At 34.5% G+C, this 22,717-nt stretch overlaps 1 protein-coding gene across 8 annotated transcripts in view; it reads left to right on the forward strand.

Moving 5' to 3' along the window:
- Positions 1-22,717, forward strand: part of PPFIA2 (PTPRF interacting protein alpha 2) — a 473,000-nt gene that overhangs the window by 403,474 nt on the left and 46,809 nt on the right. For 7 of the 8 annotated variants that reach the window (XM_065886832.1, XM_065886826.1, XM_065886827.1 and 4 more), the window contains one exon: positions 7,332-7,425. In XM_065886832.1, the coding sequence (XP_065742904.1) occupies positions 7,332-7,425 (94 nt within the window). Of the gene's footprint in view, positions 1-7,331; positions 7,426-21,629; positions 21,639-22,717 lie in introns of all 8 variants that reach the window. The other variant, XM_065886829.1, reaches the window with a different exon arrangement.

A 22,717-nucleotide genomic window follows, 5' to 3' on the forward strand; every position in this document is an offset into this window, starting at 1 on the left:
TTTTGAAACAAAGCAAATTAAATTGTGTTTAAAATAGGCATATCAGATGAAGCTCGTTTGTTTCTTTGACAAAGTTACTTGGTAACAGAACAGGAAAGGCCATTTGCGTGAGCTGTAACTCATGACAGCCCTGTAGACAAGATGTCAGAATGGGGCCTGGGTGATGGAAAACTTTGGTGAGATTTATAACTGGTTGCATAGGCCTCCTTTATAGTGATGATAAGTGGAGTGATGCCACCTTGGATCCAGGTTTCTAGTGGCAAGATTAGGATTCACCCTGTTCTTGATCCTCACATCCCCCAATCACTTGGGCATGAATATTTCGACAGCCCAGTAATCTGATTTTTGGATCACTGATAGGGAAAGAAATCACAAATGAAAAAAAAAAATCAGTGTTCTTCCTTAAAGACTACCTCAAAAAACTGAGATTTGGAAGGTCCAAAAATATCCCACTTTAAAAGTATAACTCTCAGGAGCATTTTTTACAAGAAAAATTTAGAATTTTCAGGTAACTCTAAAGTCAATATATAAGTCAGTAAATGTAGTCCACGTTAATAGGTGTACAGCATTGAGATAAAAGAAGACTTTTCCATTCTGTCCAGCTGTTGTAAAACAAGAGCCAAGGAATAGTATCCATTTCTGTTTACTACACTTTCGGAGGCATATCATAACCTCGGAAAAAGGTTGGAAGAGAGGATTAAGCTGATGAGGATTGAAATTATGTGAGGAGTAGCTAAGTACAGGGGTATGTTTATTCTCCTTGCTGACCTGTCTGGATGGCTGATTAAGAATATCTGAAAAGCTGTTATGTGGCGGAATCTTTGGTCTTTCTGTTGTTGAGTGAGGGTACAAAACTGTAGCCAAAGTGTTAAAGTTATAGAAAGATTAACCTCATCTCAGTGTAAGAAAGAGAACACTGGTGAGTCATAATTGTATACAAACAAGGTAGCTTGTCAAAAAATGACTTATTTGTCACTGGAGATGGTCAAGCAGAAGCTAGGTAAATATGAGTAAGAACTGTTGTGGAAGGGGTCCAAGAATTAGAAAGCAGTTAGACTGGATGATCTTTAAGATCTATTTCAACCCCAGTAATCCTGAATCTATGAAGCTCTAACATTTAAGCCTTAGGCCCAGCAACTCTTCCTTCTACAAAATATATGCCATGAGTTATTTACTATGAAAATGCATATTATTTTTAAAATTACAGACTTTCAGAATTAGAAGATATCTAAAGATCATGTAGTGAGCCACATTCTATATTATACAGAAACTGAGATGATTTTAACAATCATCATGGCAAAGCAGCTGCTTGGTAGGAGAATTAGCAGTGGTTCCCAGATGTCACTTCCTGGTCTAGTGCTCCAGACAATATACTCGTGGGACTGTTTCCATCAAAAAGTACCTCACTGAGCTCCTAGTCCCGTGGAGCATGTTTGGGAACTTAATGAAATTAAAGACATGATTTTTTTTTCAGAAAGTTTATAACTTGTTGAGGATATTACACACAAATGCATAAAAAGTAAAGAATAATTCAAGGCAATAATAAAAAAGATCACAGAATATATTATAAATTTTCTTATAAAACATATAGACATAATGTCAGTAAAGAGTTCCGATTATTATTAGTTTTTCTCTCCCTGGATATGTTTGATTCTACTAGGAACATCTAAGTTCCGTTTTCCTTCAGAATTGAAAAGGTTAAAGCTTGAGTTTCAAATAGGACCTATCTCTGAAAAAAAGGGTACTGAAGCCACATGAAAGGACAAATTCCAAGGGAAACATGATGGAAAGGAACCTGGCTCTTTTTATGGTTAGTTGGGAAGTGGGTACAGTCTGGGGTCCAGAGTATGAAACCAAATTATTAATATCAAGCAAAAGAAATGATAAAAATTGAGGGTCAGGTTACCAAGCTGTGGAGAGATTGGAAATGCAGAGATTAGGAGACAGCAAATTGAAGCAGACACAGCACAGGAAATGATCTAGGTTCCAGGGTCAAGTATCCAAGCAGAAGTGAGAGTTAGGAGTCAGAGCAATCAAGTACCACGCTTTAGAGGCAGTTTACCAGCTTAGGAAAACGGTAATAGAGAGTGAAGAGGTAGTGATGTTAAAAACATTTGCTACTTCTGGGGGAGTCATCTGTTCCATATGATTTTAACACATTTACTGCCTAGGAAACACCAGCCCTCCCAAGCCTTCAGAGAGTCCTAATAATAATGACTGTAAAGAAAAAAGAACAGATCACACGTGACTACCCTAGCAGATGTCAACAGTGAATGGTAAGCATAAAGAAAAGAGGCATTACAAGAAGGAAACAGAAATCCAAGACAGAGATTTTCAAGAATGGGGAATTGGTCAAAATATAGCAAAGCTATGGAAAAATGGTAAAAGCAGAAAAATGTATGTAAATTGTACAGGTAGTATCTCTGATTACAGATGTATAAAATGCATATATTGTTGAGTAAAAAAAATAAAAACTACTCTTGCAAATTTCCTTTAAGTGTATATGAGAAGCAATATATTTCAAAGAGACTTTTTTGCCTGATAAATTGCAGTTTTCTTTCCTTTATTGTCATCTGTCAGATTATGTAATAATGGTCTCAATTCTTTGATTTGTTATGATCAGCATAATGAAGAAAATAATTTCACACTGACAGAAACAACATCAACATTGCACCAGCATTAGTTAGCAAGCACCTTTCTACATGTAAAATTTGGGTGCCTGTGCTGGCCTTTACCCCGAAATTCAGATTGTTCCTAGATGTTATGGAACTAGAAAATACAATATAATTTCCCAAAGTATCAATTAGAGATGAGTCATGCTCTGCATAGTGAAAGGGTCTTCTTTTGAAGAAAGCATTTTTTAGCTCCAATTGTGCATGCATTTATTACATACCATTTATGAGCCAGGCACAGTGCCTAGGTGCATCCTCCAGAGAACTAACAGACTAAGAGTCATGAAACAATTAAGTAATCACTTATAAATTCAAGTGCATTTAAAATCAAAATGAGTGGTATGGATTAATACCGAAGTGAGGTCAAGGAGAAGAAAGATGAAACTACTGATCAGCAGCAGACTATAGTCTTAATCTCCCTGGAATTAGAGTTCCTTTTTAATACGATAGCAGGGAACTCTGCGGGAAAAATGGAGATACAGAGCTTTTGCAATGTGGGTTTTGGCCAGAAATTCTGACGGACTTGTACCTCAAGGGTCAACATGAAATATATTATTCTGATTGGAGTCTGAGGCCCAGGCATCATAGAGATATTTGCCTTCACAATCCAAACAAACAGATATCTCCAACGAGTACCATCCAAAGATCTGGGCATATGAAGGTCCTTCCTCAAATTCCTCAGCCTGGGTCTTAGGTAACCTCACAGTCTGTAGCACCTCTCTTGCAATTCTCTAAAACCTTCCTTCTGGTGCCTGGGAGAGGTTGGGGCAGGCAATGCCATCCGGGCAGAACACCCTCACCCAAGACCTGGACCTGTGTAGGTCTAGTCTCTAGAAGCATTCAATTTTTTTTTTTACCTTTCAGAACCTGTAACTAGCCAGGAAGGCAGTGCCATCTGGGCAGGGTGCCTAATCCAACCAAACCATGTGCACCTGTGTCCCTGTTTCTCCCTAACTCCCTACCTCGTATCTGGGGTTGACCAGATGCCTTGGGAAGCCCAGCGACTTGCCTATGGGGTTGTTCTGGACCAGTGGCCTGACCCTGGTTCAGAAGGATGGTCTAACAATTGAATCACTCACTCCTGCTGTTAGAATGGTATCATATGAGATTGGACCACACTAGATTGTCATCCCACTAATTTTGGGCTACTCAAAATGTTTGTATAGAAAGAGGTTGGAAAAATATTTGACTAGGCCCCTCACACCCTAAAAGTTATTCTGTCTCAAACACTTCCAAGTCCTTGACAACCTCACAAAAGAGAGTGTGCCTGAGTGATAGAGTGCCCAGAGAACTTCACTGAGGACATGCATTTGGGCTTTTGCATATGCAAGCACTAGGGGGCCACTGACAAGGTGATAAGCATATTATCTGAATGTACACTGGCTCATGGGACTCGAGCCTTCTATGCCTGAGCACTTTATGCCATGAGATGGATGGAGTTAATGATGCTCTCTCCATATTCCTAAGGGGTCTCCTGGAGAATAAGTAACCCTTAGCATCCACCAGCCAGTGTTTCTCACTGGGGACTCTCTTGCCATTTCAAGATGGGCAAACTAAAGAATGTTCTACTCATTGAAGGAAGTTTAGATTTCTTGTCTCCTACCTAATATATATCGGTTGCACTTTGCAGTCGTTGTGACATCTATAAATGTGGCCCTCTTCCTCCATCAACATATGCAAATATTTACATTCCCTCTGGAAACTGCTACTGTGTCCAGTATAGAACCACTACTATATAGCGCTGCTGAACAGGAATATAATGCAAGCCGCAAATATAAGTTACATATGTAATTTTTAATTTTCTAGTAGCCATATTAAGATAAGTAAAAAGAGACGGGCGATTAATTTTAATAATGTATTTTATTTAAACCAATATAGAAAAAATTATTATTTTAACATGTAATCAATATAAAATTATTAATTAGATATCTTATTTTCTGGTACTAAGTTTTCAAAATCTTTTGCATATTTTATACTCAGAGCACTTAATTTGGACCAGCCACATTTCAAGTACTCAATGCCATATGTGATTAATGAATATATCAGTCTAGATGAGTAGATATTCCTAAAGTCCACACAGCCATGGGGTCCCACTGATGCCTAGGAAAAATTGAAGCAGACTCTCACCAGATTTAGATAATCATCCACAGAGTAAAAGAGTTCATAAGCTGGTTTGACTGAGGTCATCCTACCAGTTAGCTGGTCAGGTGGTTGGAAAGACGAACCTGGGATTTATGGGGCAGATGGATCAGTTCTATGAAAGAATGTTTTTCTCATCTAGAAATGTTTTATTTGGGCTTAAAAAATGCACATAATTAGACTTTTGCTCCTGCTTAAGGGTACGGTTCTACATATGCTGCTTAAAAATAATTTTGCCTACTTTGGCCTTAAGTGTCATTTTCTATTGGCATTTTCAAACAGGATGTGTCGACAATTCTATATTAAATTCTTTTCAAAGGATATTAGATTTTGAAGTGCTCAGACTATTTCCAAGCTCCTCGTGCTTTTTATTTTTATAATTTTATTTATGAGAAGAAAAGTCTAATATCTACTTTTTCTGGGTCTAGTTTTGACTCACAAAATTGCTCTAGAGCTCTCTTTGTTTCTCCTCCAGAGTGTTATTTTTTTTTAAAAAACTGTTCTTTTCTCTAATTAAAATGTTGGGTTCTTGAAACAAATTTAAATCATAAATTATATGTTCTTTGCTCAGAAGGGCAAAAAGCCTGGTTCATTCAACCGTGTAGTGGTTGAAAATATCTCATTGTTTATAGAATGGGTCTACTCATCAATCTCTGTGTCCCCATCTGGACTGATCAAGAATTTTTAACTTTTTTTTTTTTTAAGAATTTTAAACTTTTAAGTGAATCATTATTCATTTCCATTTATGTTTCAAGAGAACAATTTTATTGTTAATTGCAGATTGTGAATAGTAATTTATGGACATACAGTAGGGCAAGTATACCAATGAGAGAAATAAAATGAAAATATTCACTCACTGTGCATAATGGAAATTCCCACATTTAAAAATGTTTCCTGGGCTTCCCTGGTGGCGCAGTGGTTGAGAGTCCACCTGCCAATGCAGGGGACACGGGTTCGTGCCCCGGTCCAGCGGAACGGCTGGGCCCATGAGCCATGGCAGCTGAGCCTGCGCGTCCGGAGCCTGTGCTCCGCGACGGGAGAGGCCACAACAGTGAGAGGCCCGCGTACAGCAAAAAAAAAAAAAAAAAAAAGTTTCCCAAGAGTACTTTAGTCAACTAGTGGATGACTTTCCTAATGATACCAACAACAAAAATCATTCACAATAAAAAGTTCTTTAAGTATTAATTGCATACGTGCATAATTGAATAAATTTCAGTCCTCAAACTCTGAATCCCTGAATAAGATCTAGACAGCAATCAATGTGTTTTCAATTAAAGAGGACTTTCTTATAATTATCCAGTTCTGTAACAGAGTTAGTAGGCTATGAGATTAACTTATTTATATCACTGATCCAGAATTAATAATACTGAGTATTTAAATTATTTGTTAAATGAATTATGAAAAATAATTACAACAAAATTATCCTTAATAGTACTTATTTACTGATATATTGGTGAATGTTTTTGTGTAGACTTTTAAGAATTAGTATTAGCTTAAATCTTTCTACTTAATCTTGAGCTTAAATGGAAATTTAAATCTCTTCCAATTAAAATGACTTAAAAATAATGAGCATTTTTCATTTACCTTGACTTCGTGTTTTTCACATAGTAAATAGCAAAGAGAAAACAGAGCCCAGGATTAAGTTCTCATTTTTCAATTACAACAGATAATTTATGAACAATGATATGTTTAAAGATACTAAATAATTGCTTTGTACAATTGTTTGATGCCCAACACACTTTCCTTTCTTCCTTCTCTTATTCCAAGGTTATATATATATATATATATATATATATTGAATATATCCCAAAGCCAATAAAACTGACACTACATCAAATAATTTGTGACCTGCTAGGTAAAATCAAGTCTTACCAGGATCTTTTGAAGAAAGATTTAGAATTTTTTCAGGTATTATTATAAAAATTACAAAACAAAACAAAGCCTGCCAGAACATAGGAAGTTCTGGAAGTTACGTTGGTACTGAAGGATATAGGAGTCATCCAGGTGAGCAGAAGAGGGTTCCAGAACAAGATACAGAAAGTTTTGGTAACTCAGCAAATGTTTCTCCATTCTCTCAACTTGGAATTGAAGACATACACCTGAGTTTCTGCTCATTGGGCTATCATTTATTTCATTATATATGAAAAATTTCACACGTTTCAAACATCGAAAAAAACTTCACACGCTGCACAGTTTTTTCATTTTTCGTAAGGAAAAGTAGACCTCATAGCTTTCAAACTATATATTCAAGTGTTTGTCAGTGTACTGGCTACATGTATTATGTTGCTACTAGGTGCAACTGAATGGTCTACCAAGAGGTACCTTTTATTTTTTTCATTGTCTCAGCGTATGTTTATGTATGTACCCATGCCATCGAATGCATATTGTGTTAGAAATACAAAGGCAGGCCAAAAAAAAAAAAATGTAATACTAAACAATTGCTCAAATAAACTTTTAAAAATTTAATTTCAGAATTGACACAATATATCCAACCTAATATGAATAGTTACTTCTTCACAGGAGGCTTTATGGAGACTGAAGCTGCAGCTCAGGAGTCCCTGGGGTTAGGCAAACTTGGAACTCAAGCTGAGAAGGATAGAAGACTGAAGAAAAAGTAGGTTTGGAGATTTTTTTTTTTCTAACTTTTACTTAGTGTCATTGTTTGTGGGGAATTGAAAAGAGAGTAATTGGAAACAAAGCAATAGACAGAGGCCAGGAGTGTCCTGGTCTTCCCTAAAACTATTTGATGCACCAGTTTCATGGTTATAATGGGCTAACTATTAAAATAAAAATCTTTGGCCCATAGTAGAAGTAAAGTTTTTCTCTAGAGATCATTTATTTCAAAACTCAAATATATTTAAAATATTCAGATGTAGCCATACAAATAATGTAATATTCCTTTTGATGTTAAATTCTACTGAATTGGTATGATAAAATGAGAGAGTATCCAACTTTGTGTTCCTCTCACAACAATTAAAGGCCCTCCTCTTAAAATGGAGTATTTAAAAGGAGAATGTTTCTCTGACTGACTGAACATAAACTTATTTTAGACTCACAGCAGATTGTTTTGCATCTGTCAGGAAACTGATAGTGTATTTTTTTCATTCATGTATAATATGGAACCTTTAAATGACTTGCAAAACTGGCAATTTTGGAGTCTCAGCAGCTGTTAGAAAGCAAGTGGGTCCATATATAACATATTTTTTAAAAGCTTAGTAACATTTTCACTGATGAAATCGGACCTTTAGACCATGTTGTTTAAAATCCAAAGAATTTCTCTATATCCCAGAATCATTTGGTTGGTTACTTCTTTTCTTCCCTCTCAAATATTACATTATGTTTATAGTTTTCATATTAACCTTCTTTCCTATGAAAGAATGTTCATTGCTTGAGGCATCATTATTGTAACATGGTTATATTAGTCATGCTAATGTGCACGTGGTTATACTAGTCAGGCTAATTAATTTGTTTCATATTTTGCCTTCTCACTTGCTTTGCAGATGTTTGCTAATAATGAAGAAATATGTAGTTACAAGTTGTAGACAAGTCCACTAGACTAATTGTGTCATTAATTTTCTACTTACTAAAATTAGTTATATACCTAAATTTAGTAGAAATACTGTTCAGAAAAAAGAAGTGACCGTGGGAGCATTATTTCTTGAAGACAATTAAATGCTCAGTCACATTCCACACTAATAAATACTTCCTCTTTCATTACTGATTGCTCAAAAGTGTATTTAAATATTATCACAATCTGTTCCTATCAATAAATGTTACATTTTATGGTTATTTACTGAGAAAAAAAATTTTCTCCTTTGATTGACTCTAAAATTTATTTGATGTCTAAAGATTTTGAATGTATTTATTTAAGATTGCTTTAAATCTAAATGAATAATGATAATCAAAACCTAGCCTGACTAATGGACATGGTTTATTTCCCTTAAAAGTTAATTCTCATTTTTCCCAAAATGAAATATTTACAAATAATGGCAATCTGGCCAGTTTTCATATTGCATATAAGGCAGTGCCTCACATTTGTGAGGCATATAAGGCAGTGGTCCATTTGTTGTTTATGGACCAAGTTAAGTGTCCATTTTAACAGCTACTAAAGTTAAAAAATTCCAATTATACAATGACTTGACAATATCATAAATTTAGAATTAAAGTTTAGCAATTGTTAAGTTTACACCCTGTTGGATTGATTTGATATTAATTTTATGGAATTATTTCTTGAATCCTAAGTATTCTCATAGTCAGAAAGTGATTTTAGTTCTGGACTTGGTTTGAGATTTTACTATGTTTGACTTTATTGTTTCATTTTGCAATGTGTTTTGGCAAAATATAATTTTTAAATGTAGTAAGTAGAATACTAGTCTTGAATATTAAGAAGAATATTAAAAACAAACTATAATACAACAAAGGTTAACATTCCTTAACACAACTATTTCCTATAGAATAATAATATTTGGGTTAAAATGGATCCAACAAGGCTAGCATTGTTAATCAATGAAAGGACAGAAATATCTCTCTTATTGTTTATCATCACATAGCAAAGCCCTATGAGCACAAATATGCAACCTGTATTTGTAAGACATATAAGGAAGTGCTAACACTTATTCAGGACTTCCATGGCACCACGCCTGGGTTTCTGGGTTACCAAAGAGTGAAGTGCCTTCATGTAATGGGTTTTACAAGATAAGCAAGGTAAATTATTTTTAAATGACATAGTTTCAAAATTTACTTCTATCAAATGTATTATTAATTATGATTAAATATTGATCATGTTCTCAAATTTTCTAAAGCATTTACAATTTTATTTAAACAATTCCAATATTCTTTTTTAAAAAGATACCATATCCTCTTTAAGTGTGCTTCAAGGAATCATACTCTTTTCTGTGTTCAAATTTCATGTGTACTTGTCTACTTTCAAGATAGAAAAAAATTCAAGTACTTTTTTTGAAAAAATACACACAAAAATGGAGCAAACTATTTCAAAATGTTGAACACTATAGATTGTACATGCATGGTTGCAATGACTATAGTTTCTTAACAGTTGTTGTTCTACATTTTATCTAATGACCAAGCCAAATGATGTGTCCAGGACATAGTACTTAGACCTATGATCACTGTACCAAAGTTCATATCAGAGATTCATTAGTCTACCTCTGGGAATAGCAGAGCTGGAAAAAAGTCTTCTTTTTAAATTTACTAGGATATCAGGTATCTACAGTTGACAATCTGTGAATTTAAACTTAATTGGAAGAAATCTTTAAATAAGTTACTTATGACACATTTTAAAAAACCATATGGGGGACATACTTTCAGAAAGCAGCATTCAAGACATTCCAAATTCTTGCAAAGTTCAGAAATTACAATGTTAGCAGTTCCAAACAAAGGTCTAATTTGAGGTGCATTTACCATCCAGCAAATTAAACACGTGTAGATTAAAGCATTTTACTTGGTCTGTGTTCCTACTTTGTTCTACTTCTACTTTGCTTTCTGGTGCAGAAATTTGTTTTTCTTATATTTCTAGCTACTGTCCTATAATGATAAATAGGAAATCAACAATACTGGATCTGTTAAAGCATCTACTGTTCTAAAAATTCTTGAGTATTATCTTCCTTCGTTGTGTATTATCACTCAGGTGCTATTCTTCCATCAGAACAACATCTAATCTTAAGGTCTAAAGTCAATCTATTGTTGTTCTACCTGGTTCATTTTTACTACATCTTATCTTTGTTGTACTTTACTTTAAAGCTTTAATTCCATAAATTTCTTCACCAGGCTTATATAGAGTACAGGCAATACCTACAATAATTGCATCAAACTGAAACTCATCTTGTAATCCTTCGAGTACTTCATATTAATTTGTCTAGCCTTCCCCTTTAAAATTGGACCAGTTTTTCTGCAGTCTTGTTGTATAGTTCTCCTAATCTTTAAGAATTGAGTCACTTATTATTTGCAATATGTGTCTCCGTATTAAATTTATGATTCTCCACAGTTTTCTCAATGCGTCACTACTCTCTGAGATCTTTTCCATCATCCCTTGTTTGATTTCATTGGATGGCAAGCATCTTTTCTGACTTAACACAAACTGAATATCTTCCTCATTTCTAAGACTAGACCTGAGAACTTCACTTCTTCTCTTTTACACTTATCATCCAGATCTTCAAGAACTTACTTCCCTTTCTTAGCTCTCCAGCAAATGTTTTCACTAAGACCTAAAGCTACTTGCTCAGGATGGCCAATGAAAATCAACCACACAACTCCAAAAAATAACTGCACAGCATAATAGAAGCTACTGCAAGGTCAAAAACGTACATGTTCTGGCCCACCAAGAACCTCAATTTATGAATGTTCTTTAACTCCCTAACTCCCCGAACTTCACTTAGAATCTAGGTGTGGGTATTTTAATACCCAGTAAATAGAAACTCTGTTCTTTGCCAAAGTTTAGAATTTATTTGGTAATAGACAAAGGAGTCAGACAATAAGAGATCAAAATGTCAGCTTTATTACTGATACAGCTGATAGAACATGATTTAGGTATATGGGAAAAAGGGAGGTTCCTAAAACTGAACCCCCAAGTTAGATAAAGTTACCTGACACAGAAAGAGCTGGGTAGTCATAGGTTTCCAAGATGTGAAAGTATAAGCCCCATCTCTCCTTAAAAATAGCATCTACAATATTATGGTTCCATAAATATGTTACTCTAGAATCAATAACCATGAACTCAAGGAAGAAAATGAAATTTTATGTCATTAGCATCTTTGCCTAAAAAAGAGTTTTAGAAGTATCAATATATGTGTATTAATATCTCTTCAGATTTCTTAACTTATTTTTTCTCCTGGAACGTATTTAGCTGCCAATTTCCCATATCACCATCTCTGGAAATGTGTTGATAAGGTTTATGACAAACTTCTTAAGATCTGTAAATATATTATATACATAAAATTAATTGAAAATTGTAAAAGTATTGGTTTAAAATAATTTTTCCTCAAAACTTTAAACATAGTGCTCTTCTGGCTTCCAGTTATGTCTAATGTCAATTGATTGTCATTCTTTTATGTATAACATATAGGATTTATTTTTCCTTTCTTTCTCTCTCTCTCTCCTGAAAGTTTGAGTTCTCCCTTTATCTTTGAGGTTCAAAAATGTCATAAGTATGTTTCTATTCAAATGATTTTTATGTTTCATTTTTCTGTTTCATACTTTCAATCTAAAGACTTGTTAGGCTCGTCTGTGTTACATGTATTGACTTAAAAGATTTTTATTTCTAGACTTAACTTTGATTCTAAGAAGCTTATTTTTAGAGACTTATGAGATTAAAGATGAAGTTGTCTGTTTCAGTAGTAATACACCTGTCTAACTCTCACGACAGTCCTTGATAGGCAGTGAATGTATTAAAATCGACAGAATACCCAGTGAATGGTTACTTAGCTCCAGAAATACAAATCCTGAAATATCTGTGTCATTTTTTATCTGCTAATGTTTTTCTCCTGCATTTTAACACTGTGTAATTTTTTATTAAAACATATATGCATGTTGAAATCTTGAGACTAAATTGAAAGATACCATGTGAATATTAATATACTGACTAATATATCATTTTCAATCTTTAGTTATAATATAGGTAATATATTATTATATGTTAGATTTGCTATGTTCTCCTGAATGGATATCACTGCTAAGTGAATATGGAGATCGTATTTGAAATCAATTTTTCAACATCACTAAAATGAAATTAACATTCCAACTCAGCTATCGGCAGCATCCTCCAGAGAAGTAGTTTTATCCCTGGAGCATAACAGTCACAGTTAATCACTACCGATGAATCTTTATGTTAGAACTTCAAAGACATAAAAGCGAAGCTCTATAGATTTAGTTAATTTATTTCCATTGCAATCCTAAGGGTCTTCTTCAGTGCATAGACATCAATGTGTTTTGAGACTTGGCACTTTTAATCTTTGGCATTTGTAAGTTTCAGAGTTTGCATATCTCTAAGCAAAATAAATGTCACTGAAAAGATTCATCATTAAAGGTATCACAGAAACTCCACAACATTCTTTCATTCAATAAATATTTATTAAGTGCCTATGTGCCAAGTTAAACTTATAACTGAGTTGTATTCCAGAGGTTAATTTGTAAGACATGTGTTAGAAGCTTTGAATACATTTTCCCATGTAAGTAAGGTCATATATATGGAAGGTAAATGTCTTTGCTTCCCCCACAAAAATATATTTTATAAGAATGTTATAGGCACTAAATTTGGCTGAATAAAACAAAAAGGGGAATTCACTGGTAGGATATTAGAGTATCTCAGAGATTGCAGAAGCAACAGTGCCAGGACAACTCTAAAATTTCAACTATGACAGATTATGAAATACTTCTCTAGAGTGTTGTCAAGAACTCATCTTTTCTTTTTCACATTTTTAAGTTCTTAGGTGAAAGAATCTGATTGGCCTAATGTAGAAGAGATATTTGTACTTGGATCAATTAGTTATAGTCAAGAGTTCATTTAGCACAGACATGGTTACAGGGGAACACTCTTGGGCAACCAACTCAAAAAGCTCTAATAAAAGTAGAAATATTTCAGAACCTAAACCCAATGTTCTCAATATTTATCTGGGAAAATGTGTCAGTTTCCTACTTGGAATTCCAGAAGTTTGTCCGCTCTGCTGAGGAGCTAGAGCTATCATTGCCTTACCATCTGATCATGGATAGCCCTGCCAAGCTCCAGCCATGGACAATTCTAAGAATTTCTTGAACCTAAAAAATACTAATAGCCAAAGGCTAAAGGCCAAAATCCATTGAAATTTGTTAGGAAAAATGAATCTGAGGAAAACCAATGTGCTTTATATACATATATATATATATATATATATATACACACACATATGGAGGAAGGAAGAAAACATGGAGGGCTGCTCTTATGAACCTACAGTGCAATGTTAATAGATTACAGAGTACGTAGAACCAGAAGCCCTGTATAGTCTCCATATTTGCTGTCCATGAAAATGAAAAGAATAAAATAAGAATTAATAATAGTAAGTGAAAACTCAAGATACTTACATGTACCAGAAGAATGACCTCCTTTTCTAAAAACTAAAATCCATATTGTTTGTCTTGATTGAAGTAAATCCTGGATTAATGGAACATGCAAATGATAACTTTTCACTCATTCACTTAGTGCCTATTATGTCCCAAGAACTGTGTTAGAAACTACTGATATTTGAATTATACAGTTCCACTCTTCAAAGAGCTTATAGAGACACAGTCATGAAAATAAATTATTGCACTTAAGTATTTCAGTGGCCATGATCCTTTCTCTAAGTCTCTGGTCTTTGAATAGAATGAGAAAAGTGTCATAAGCCTAAAGCCACCTAATGTTCTTATTTAACGGATGTTCTCTGAGCTAAAGACTGGTCACCTCACTGTTAGTTCCCAAAATAAATGTGAAACATCTATTAGGTTATTTTTGAACAATAAGAAAGGGGATTTTTGATCACCAGAGTAAATGGAGTTCCTTAAGAATAAGCTGTGTCCTTAAACTTTTCAAACATTTTCCAGACATGTAGATGAGGAAAAATGCTGTTGAAATACCACATATTGAGTTTAGCAAGGTATTTCAATTACTTTCTAAATGAACATGAGATTGAAATGAGACTAACAACATGGAAATATAACTGGTGGGACCGTTGTAATCACAGGGGCTGAATAAGTGAATTGATGATGACTGAGTGAAACAGAAGGTGGTAGACTCAGCCTTTTCATATTTGATTTAAATACGAATATGAGATTTGTGAAAGCATGAAGCTAAAGGACATAGTTAAGTTTTAGATAAATAATTTTGTTTAAGGAAGACCTTTAAAGAGAGATGCAAATCTAACAAGATGAAGTTTAATAGGGTCATTTGCATAAATCTGCATCCAACTTCATGACCATACATATTGATTACTTGTGTATAGGGGGATATATATCATTTAACTGCAGCTCCTAAGAAAAATGTTTCTACCGAAAAAAGACAAATTAGCAATGCCTGATAAAGATATTGATTTCCAATATCCAAAAAGCAATTGATAAGGCCAAAACTCTATGCACTGACCAGATCATAGCTGGATATTCGGTTAATTTCTGGGAAATAGGCTTGAAGTAGATGTATTCAGACATATATTCAGAGGAACTTGACCAGCATAACAAGATGACACCAAACCATGTCTTCAAGCAGTGTTAGAAATAATTAGGAACATGTGGAGTGTAGACAACAAGGATCCAGATGCTGCTAAGAAAAAGAGCAATCAGGTGTATTCTTTTGACTGCATGATAGGATCTTGGGCCAAAAGTGAGAGATTGTTACAAATAAATTTGAGCTGCGTCTAAGAATTGTTAACGATCACAGATCTGAGAAGAATTGACCGCTTAGAAAGAGAGTTGTTCCTCATGATTATGTCCAACATAGACCTGCCAAGCATATGGATGTGGCAAAATTATTAAATGAGGGATTCAAATTTCAGCTGAGAGATTGGATTACATGCTCTTTAAATTGCACCTGTCTTGGGATTCTGTGATTCTCTACACAATTCAAAGAACTAGATGCAGAGAATCTCCACTTTTTTTAAACATTTGCAATGCTTGGCATAGTGTAGGTACTCAAAACATATGTTCAGAATAAATGAACACAGGACTAGAAGCTGGGTGGATAAAGAAGACGAAAAACTAAGAATATGGTACAGGAACTAGGGCAGTGACTTTCACCCAGATGAGCAAACCAGAAATCTGGGCTTTGCCTTTACCCCTCATTCTGCTTTGTCCTTACCCTTCCTCTAGGCACCTGCGTACATGATCACTGTCACCTCCCTATACTATTAATCCAGATACTAGCTCTTTAAAATCTCTCAAGCATGTTGACTTTCTTCTTTTCTTTCTCAGGCCATCATACTAAAACAGTGTCTATACTTCCAGCCTTGCCTTCCTCTAATCCATTCTTCACACTTCAGCTAAAGAGATCTATCTAAATCATATTTCTGAACTTGCCTAAAATCCCTCAATCATTTCCTAGCATCCCTAGGATAAATTCCAAATGCTTTTATATAGCCCCTAAATCCCTATATTATCTGGTTCCTGTTTATCTCACCAGCTTTATCTGTCTCTACTTCCCATCGTACATGTTATGTTCTTAGTATACTCAATATCTATTTCTTGTTTATAACTTCTTCTGTCTCCCTGTGTGCATATATCCTGTTCCATCTTCATCCTCATCCTTTGTGTAGTAATGGTAATAATGATCTACTTTATATGTAATAAATATTTAATAATCACACTGAGTAGTTGCAGTACGCTAGGCACTGTCCTACACATTTTACATGTATTTTCTCTTTAAGTTTTCACAAAGATTTTGAGGTAGAAACTGCTATTTCCTCCACACATGAAGAAACATAGCTTTCCAAGCACTGTGGTATATAAAAGTGCAGGTTTCCCGAGCCCTGTTTTCTCTGAATTATTCAGGATTCGGGATAAGGCCACAATTTAAAGAGTATGTAGTCCAGTCTTTCAGCTGGACCTTGAGTACCCTATCTAATTTTAAATGGTCTCCATGAGGAGTCAAAAAAAAATCTCTCTCTTTATACTCTGAAAAGAGTAACATAATTTTTTTCATAGAGAATAATTAGTTTCTTATCTGACCCCATCCCGTCCTTCAAAATGAGAAACAAATGTATTCAAATTAAACACCTTTTTTTAAGAATGAGAAATGGAGGTAATTTCAAAGTGCTGTAGTTGCTTTATAAAGTTGATGTTTTTCTGATATAATTAGCCACACATATTATCCCAAAGTTTGATATAAGAATAGTAATGCTGGACATATAACCCAAGAAAACCATAATTCAAAAAGAATCATGAACCACAATGTTCATTGCAGCATTATTTATAATAGCCAGGACATGGAAGCAACCTAAGTGTCCATCGACAGATGAATGGATAAAGAAGATGTGGCACATATATAAAATGGAATATTACTCAGCCATAAAAAGAAAGGAAATTGAGTTATTTGTAGTGAGGTGGATGGACCTAGAGTCTGTCATCCAGAGTGAAGTAAGTCAGAAAGAGAAAAACAAATACCGTATGCTAACACATATATATGGAATCTAAAAGAAAATAAAAATGGTTCTGATGAACCTAGGGGCAGGGCAGGAATAAAGACGCAGACATAAAGAATGGACTTGAGGACATGGGGAGGGGGAAGGATAAGCTGGGACGAAGTGAGAGAGTAACACTGACATATATACACTACCAAATGTAAAATAGATAGCTAGTGGGAAGCAGCCGCACGGCACAGGGAGATCAGCTCCGTGCTTTGTGACCACCTAGAGGGGTGGGATAGGGAGGGTGGGAGGGAGACGCAAGAGAGAAGAGATATGGGGATATATGTATGCATATAGCTGATTCACTTTGTTATACAGCAGAAACTAACACAACATTGTAAAGCAATTATACTCCAATAAAGATGTTAAAAAAAATAGTAATGATCACTAATAAATAAGCTATGTAAGAAATTTAAATGTGTGCTTGACTCAATCTAATGTTATTCATCCCAGTAAAACGTTCAAAGTTAGTGCCTAATAGCAAGGATAATTAAGTTCCTTTATTAAAAGAAAAAAAAGTGACTAATTAAGGTAAATTTAAATATAATGCTGACTGACATCTTAATTGAGAGAGTATTCTCTATATTTCCACAAATATAGGCTCTTATATTAGCTCTGTATGGTAATTTTTATAAGGACTTTGAAGATGTGCTTTTTTCCCATAGTTATTTAAAATTAGCCTTTCAGGAAGCAAGCTTCTCTACCTTGTTTCCACATTTCTAAGAAGGCCACTGATTACGTCCTATTGCTAGGATTTTATAAAACATAGTTCTATAACAAAAGACTTTTCATTCAAAAATATATATGTATGTGTATATATGTTATATTGTATGCATATATATATATATATACACGAACATACAATTAAATGTCTTTATTTCAGATTTTACATACTTAAAATTTTAATTTGGGGCTTGACTGTGGTATGATTGCTAGGCAAATGAATTTAAAAAATTCTTGGAAGAATAAAGATTTTTTAACCTCTTTTAAAGAGTCTCAAATATTTTAGCTATTTTGAATCAATATTAACTTTAAAGAAAAATTATTTCTGAAGAAGTATGATGATGAGCCATACTTAAAACTTCTGAACCATTTTCTTTCATTTGTAAGGATCACTAGAAATGTGCTTTGCTATTTATTTTTATCTGTATCCCATCATCTGTCTTTATATGTAAAGCAATTTCTGCCATCACCCCGGGTGCTCTTGTATCCACATAGAACAACCATTCACAACTTAACCTTTAAGTTCACAGATTCATTACTTCCAATGTCATTCTCTACTCCAAGTCAGACACCTCTCATGCTGTATTCTGAATCTTGTCATCATCCCCAAATCATTCCTGTTCGAAAATTACTAATTCAAGCATATCATTCCTTCCTATCTCCTCCCTTCAGCTCCCTTTATCAACTTCTTCTACTATCGTCTTTTTAAAAACTTCTATCCTTTCCCAGTGCATCAGCCCCATTTGGTCCTCTTCTCTCTCCCTATTTAGCTTAAATTCTATGTCCATAATTTCACCACACTCAAAAATTCCTAAAGCCCATCACTCCTCTTTCATTTGGTGACATCCACATCGTAACTACAGCCACCAATGAATATTCTTTCTCCATGGCTACATGAGGGCACCTCTGTGCTGCAGGAGAAAATTAATGCAGGGAAATTTGGACCACCTTCATTTGGGAATTCAACACTGCCAGGTAATCCCAGTACTTTTCTCTCACCAATCTTCTTTCTACTCTCTGCAACTTGTGTTGGAGACCTCCACTGTCCTCAAACCCACATCTTCTGCAGGTGCGTTCACATTCTACTTCAGAGGGAGAGAAAAAAAGAGACCAATCTGAGTCCTCTGAATTATTTGCTGCCAAATCCACACTAACACTTGCCCCCATCCTGCTTTATTACAGAAACTAGGTTAATCTCTTCTTACTTAAGAGCATCCTTTCCCATTTTGTCAGTCATGTTGTGCCAGTTTCCCACTTGTACTTATACATTCAAATTCTGCTCTCTTCGGTGTTGTGGCCATCAGCATTTAAACATTCTCAAGTTTCACCTATTGAAAGAAATCCTTTCTTCATTCCACTTTTCCACTTCAGTTACTACCTGTTCACTTCCCAATCTGGTGTTAATGATTGATTTTTTAAATTTCTGAGTCACCAACTTGAACCTTAAGAAGCGAGAGGCAACTATATTCCACATATGGAGTTCATTTAGTAAATTATTTCTAGTATGGAGTTGTCCATTCAAAGTTAGCTAGTTTATAAACCGAAGGCCCATTCATTCAGTAAGAGATCTAGAAGATTAAAGTGAGGAAACTTAAACATTTAAGAATCCTGTTTTGGAATATAAGATAGACGTTAGTTGATAATGTCTTCTTGTTTGTGTCTGGATGTATGCTGATGTTCCCAAGGAAAATATTGTGCCAGTAACTGGATTGATCTTATTCATTAGTGGGTACCTTAAAACCTGTTTTCTAGGTCAATGAAAAATTGTTATTTGCCTATTACTTACAGTGGTCTTTAACTGAAAAATGTTAATTCTTGACCAGAATCGTAACCTTGACAATCTGGAGTAGAAAGAAAAAGAATAAGAGGTTATATGTTCCTGTAAATAACTGCATGTAGAAAAGAATATCAATTTTTATAAGAAGAAAAATCACTTTATCCAGACCAAAAAATTATGCAAATATATATTACCTCTGATATGAATTTATAATATATTATCACAAACTCTCTTAGAGTCATTTACGATTCTTTGCAGAACATATTTTTTTGAAGGTCATGAGCTGAAATACTTACTATTCTAAAGTGAAATCGCTGCTCAGTATTGCTCTTAAACTAATTGACTATAGAGGAGAAGAAAGTTCATAAAAACTATGAAAAGTCAGATAACATATACATCAATATATATATTGGGACTTTAAGCAATACTTCTTGAGTGATGCCTTTATATTTGTGTTTCCTGTTTATTTTCATCATTTCTCTTATGTTTTATATTCAGGGTATTTCTATAGGTACAAGTTTCCTATTTTAAAAATGATAAATATGTGAGAAATATTAATATTCCACTGTGTGCAGATTTGTTCAACTTGTTTTATTGGAGAGCAATTCCTAGGTAGCTAGTAGACTGAGGAAGATTATTTTGTCCATGGTAATAACTGGCCCCAAATACTTTGGCAATTTTCATGAAGAGCACAGAAATTGCCCTTTTCTCAGAACTCATGAAAGTGTTCACAGGTATGTTGACAGAAAAACCACTTTAACCTCCTGGAATGTATCTCTTTTGGGTCTTAATTTTCTTTATGTTGCATATATGATGTAAGAAATATGGCTTAAATTTCTTAGGACATTGTGATGCCAATTTGTATGGACAATTATGTTTTCGTTTATGTGAAAATTTAAAGAGCTTGCCACAGCTGTTCTGCAGCTAAGGTCAAAGAACATGCATTTCTCTAAAATGCACATTTAATGAAAGAATACACAGTTTCTCTGAATGAATGTGTTTGGAGGAGGCATGTGCAGGGTGTGGCATCGCACGTCCAGCTTTTCTTTATAATGATTGTGCAATAAAAAAGGGAGCTCTCTAACTTGCCTCATTTCTTAGATAGGGAATCTCTGCTTCATATTTTGTTATATTGACTCTATTTTATGAGCTATAGTAAGTTTTATTTTTCTAAGAATTAATCTATTATGCTTGTACAGAAAATTTTAAATAATGTTCTCATGGCCTTTTGTTGGATTATTTAAATTCCATATTTTCCCAGTGCCTCTATTCTATCCAGGGAACAAGTGGGCTACTTCAACCACTACATTTAAATCTACGTTTTTGTGATGATTTTTCGTAGCATTGGTGAACCAATCTAGTTCATTTTCTCCCTCAGAGTAACATTTATGAACATCTGTCCAGATAAATAAATGCTTCTACTGAAAGACACCCAGTTAGCACAGCTCAACAGTTGGCAGTTCAAATAGAGGAGGAAGAATTCCATGTGGCAGGGGAAGAAGAGTGATAGAATTTTTTTATACTTTCTCATGATCTGATTACTGGCACATAATTATTATTGTTACAGCACTTGTTAGAATTATAAAATTATGGATCTGCAATGTACAAATTTCTTCCTGCCTCAAATTAAGTTCAGGAGATTGAACATCAGAACCTACTAGTGATTTTGACAAAACCATGTATGTGAACTGGAATCCAGACACTCTGACCCTCAAACAAGTGCTTTCTTCAAGTTGCTGCCTTTCCAAGTCTGCTGTATTTTTCTTAAGCTCTAACAGTAAGCTTATAAATCTGTATGAGCACCACTTAGTAAGTTACTGCTTCTATTTGTAAACAGTAGCCTGAGGCAAAAAACATTCTTTAACAAGCTGCCTGACTTCCTCCAGGGGTTTACTAGAGGCTGGGAAAATGTGGTCATGCATGTTTCAGAGTGGCTCATTTTCAAGAGACAGACTTACTGGTCAACTATTAGAACTGCCCTCAGCCTGCTTATGCTTTTGGACGCAGTGAGTATGTGTGTCATGGTGAGGAAAAAAAGTACCATGTCTTTCTCGTATCTGAGCTTCCACACATCTGAAATGATGCTCTTGTTTTATTCCATGGCTTTCTTTGGATTGAAATGTATCCGTTAACATTTGTGTGCTTTTCTTTTCCATTCGTCCTTCTTCATCTCATGAAAAGCACGTCAGGGTAAGTTGAATCACAATGGCTGCTGAACATGTTTATTTTCAGCACCATCCTCTTTTTCTTTTATCTTTAGTATTTCTCTTTTCAGTTGTAACACAAGCTGCACTGCCTCTGACCTAAAATGAAAGTTGTGAAGTGTATTCGTTTCCTTACCATAAAAGGAATCATTGGTTCAGAGAAATGTTGTTCACATTCAGATTAATCATGTTGTCCTTTCAGGCACTTCAATTTCTTCGGTTCTATTACACATATATCAAAAGGCAATCCAGATGACATTTCCCCTGTTTCTCAGGTCACTCTCTAGGAGTTAGTGTGACATTCAGTGAGGCTTAAGTAATAGTTGCAGGCCACTTGAGTACTTTTGACTGTGCTGCAAGGCTGAGACTGCCTGTATGTTTTTCCTAGTGCTGTGTGGTTTTCCACCAGCATTATATTCAAGAGATAAGTTTATTTGTTGATTACTAGAACTACACGTACATGAAGTAGGTTAAATGCTGGATCTTCCCCAGAAGGACTTTTACACTTAGATTCCAAAGTAATCCTTGGTTTTGGCTGAACCCTTTGGTTTTGTGTGTTCTTTTGTTTCCTATACTACTAGTTAATTTTTAAAGCTTTGAAAAGGTACATTACTAAGATTACTGTTTCAAATTTCAAATCCTGCTTTTTGAACTAAACTTAGAATTTGTTATTTATTTCTAAAACCAACTGGGCTTCAAAGTAAAACAAATTATGCATAATATTATAAAATATTACCTTCATGTAAATGTCTGCATTGGTAACATGGTGAGCTACAAAACACTTTAAGATGGAGAGAGGTTTTGCTTTTACATTTAAAGCAAAACATTTTGAGGGGACAAGTAAAATGGCTCCAATAAGATGCAATTATTCAGGAATTGTGGAGAGTGTCACTAATTGGCAATATGGATATTTTATATACCAATAAAGGTCATGTGCTTTGTTCATTAATATGGTTTATATTTGTTATATTTTTCCTACTCTAATTTTAAGTTATAGTTACTATTACTAATTAACAATGCAATATTTACTTAAGTAAGGATAATTTATGATATTAAATTCTAGGA

The sequence above is a fragment of the Phocoena phocoena genome, chromosome 11 (assembly GCF_963924675.1).
Source record: "Phocoena phocoena chromosome 11, mPhoPho1.1, whole genome shotgun sequence".
NCBI classification, from domain to species: Eukaryota; Metazoa; Chordata; class Mammalia; order Artiodactyla; family Phocoenidae; genus Phocoena; species Phocoena phocoena.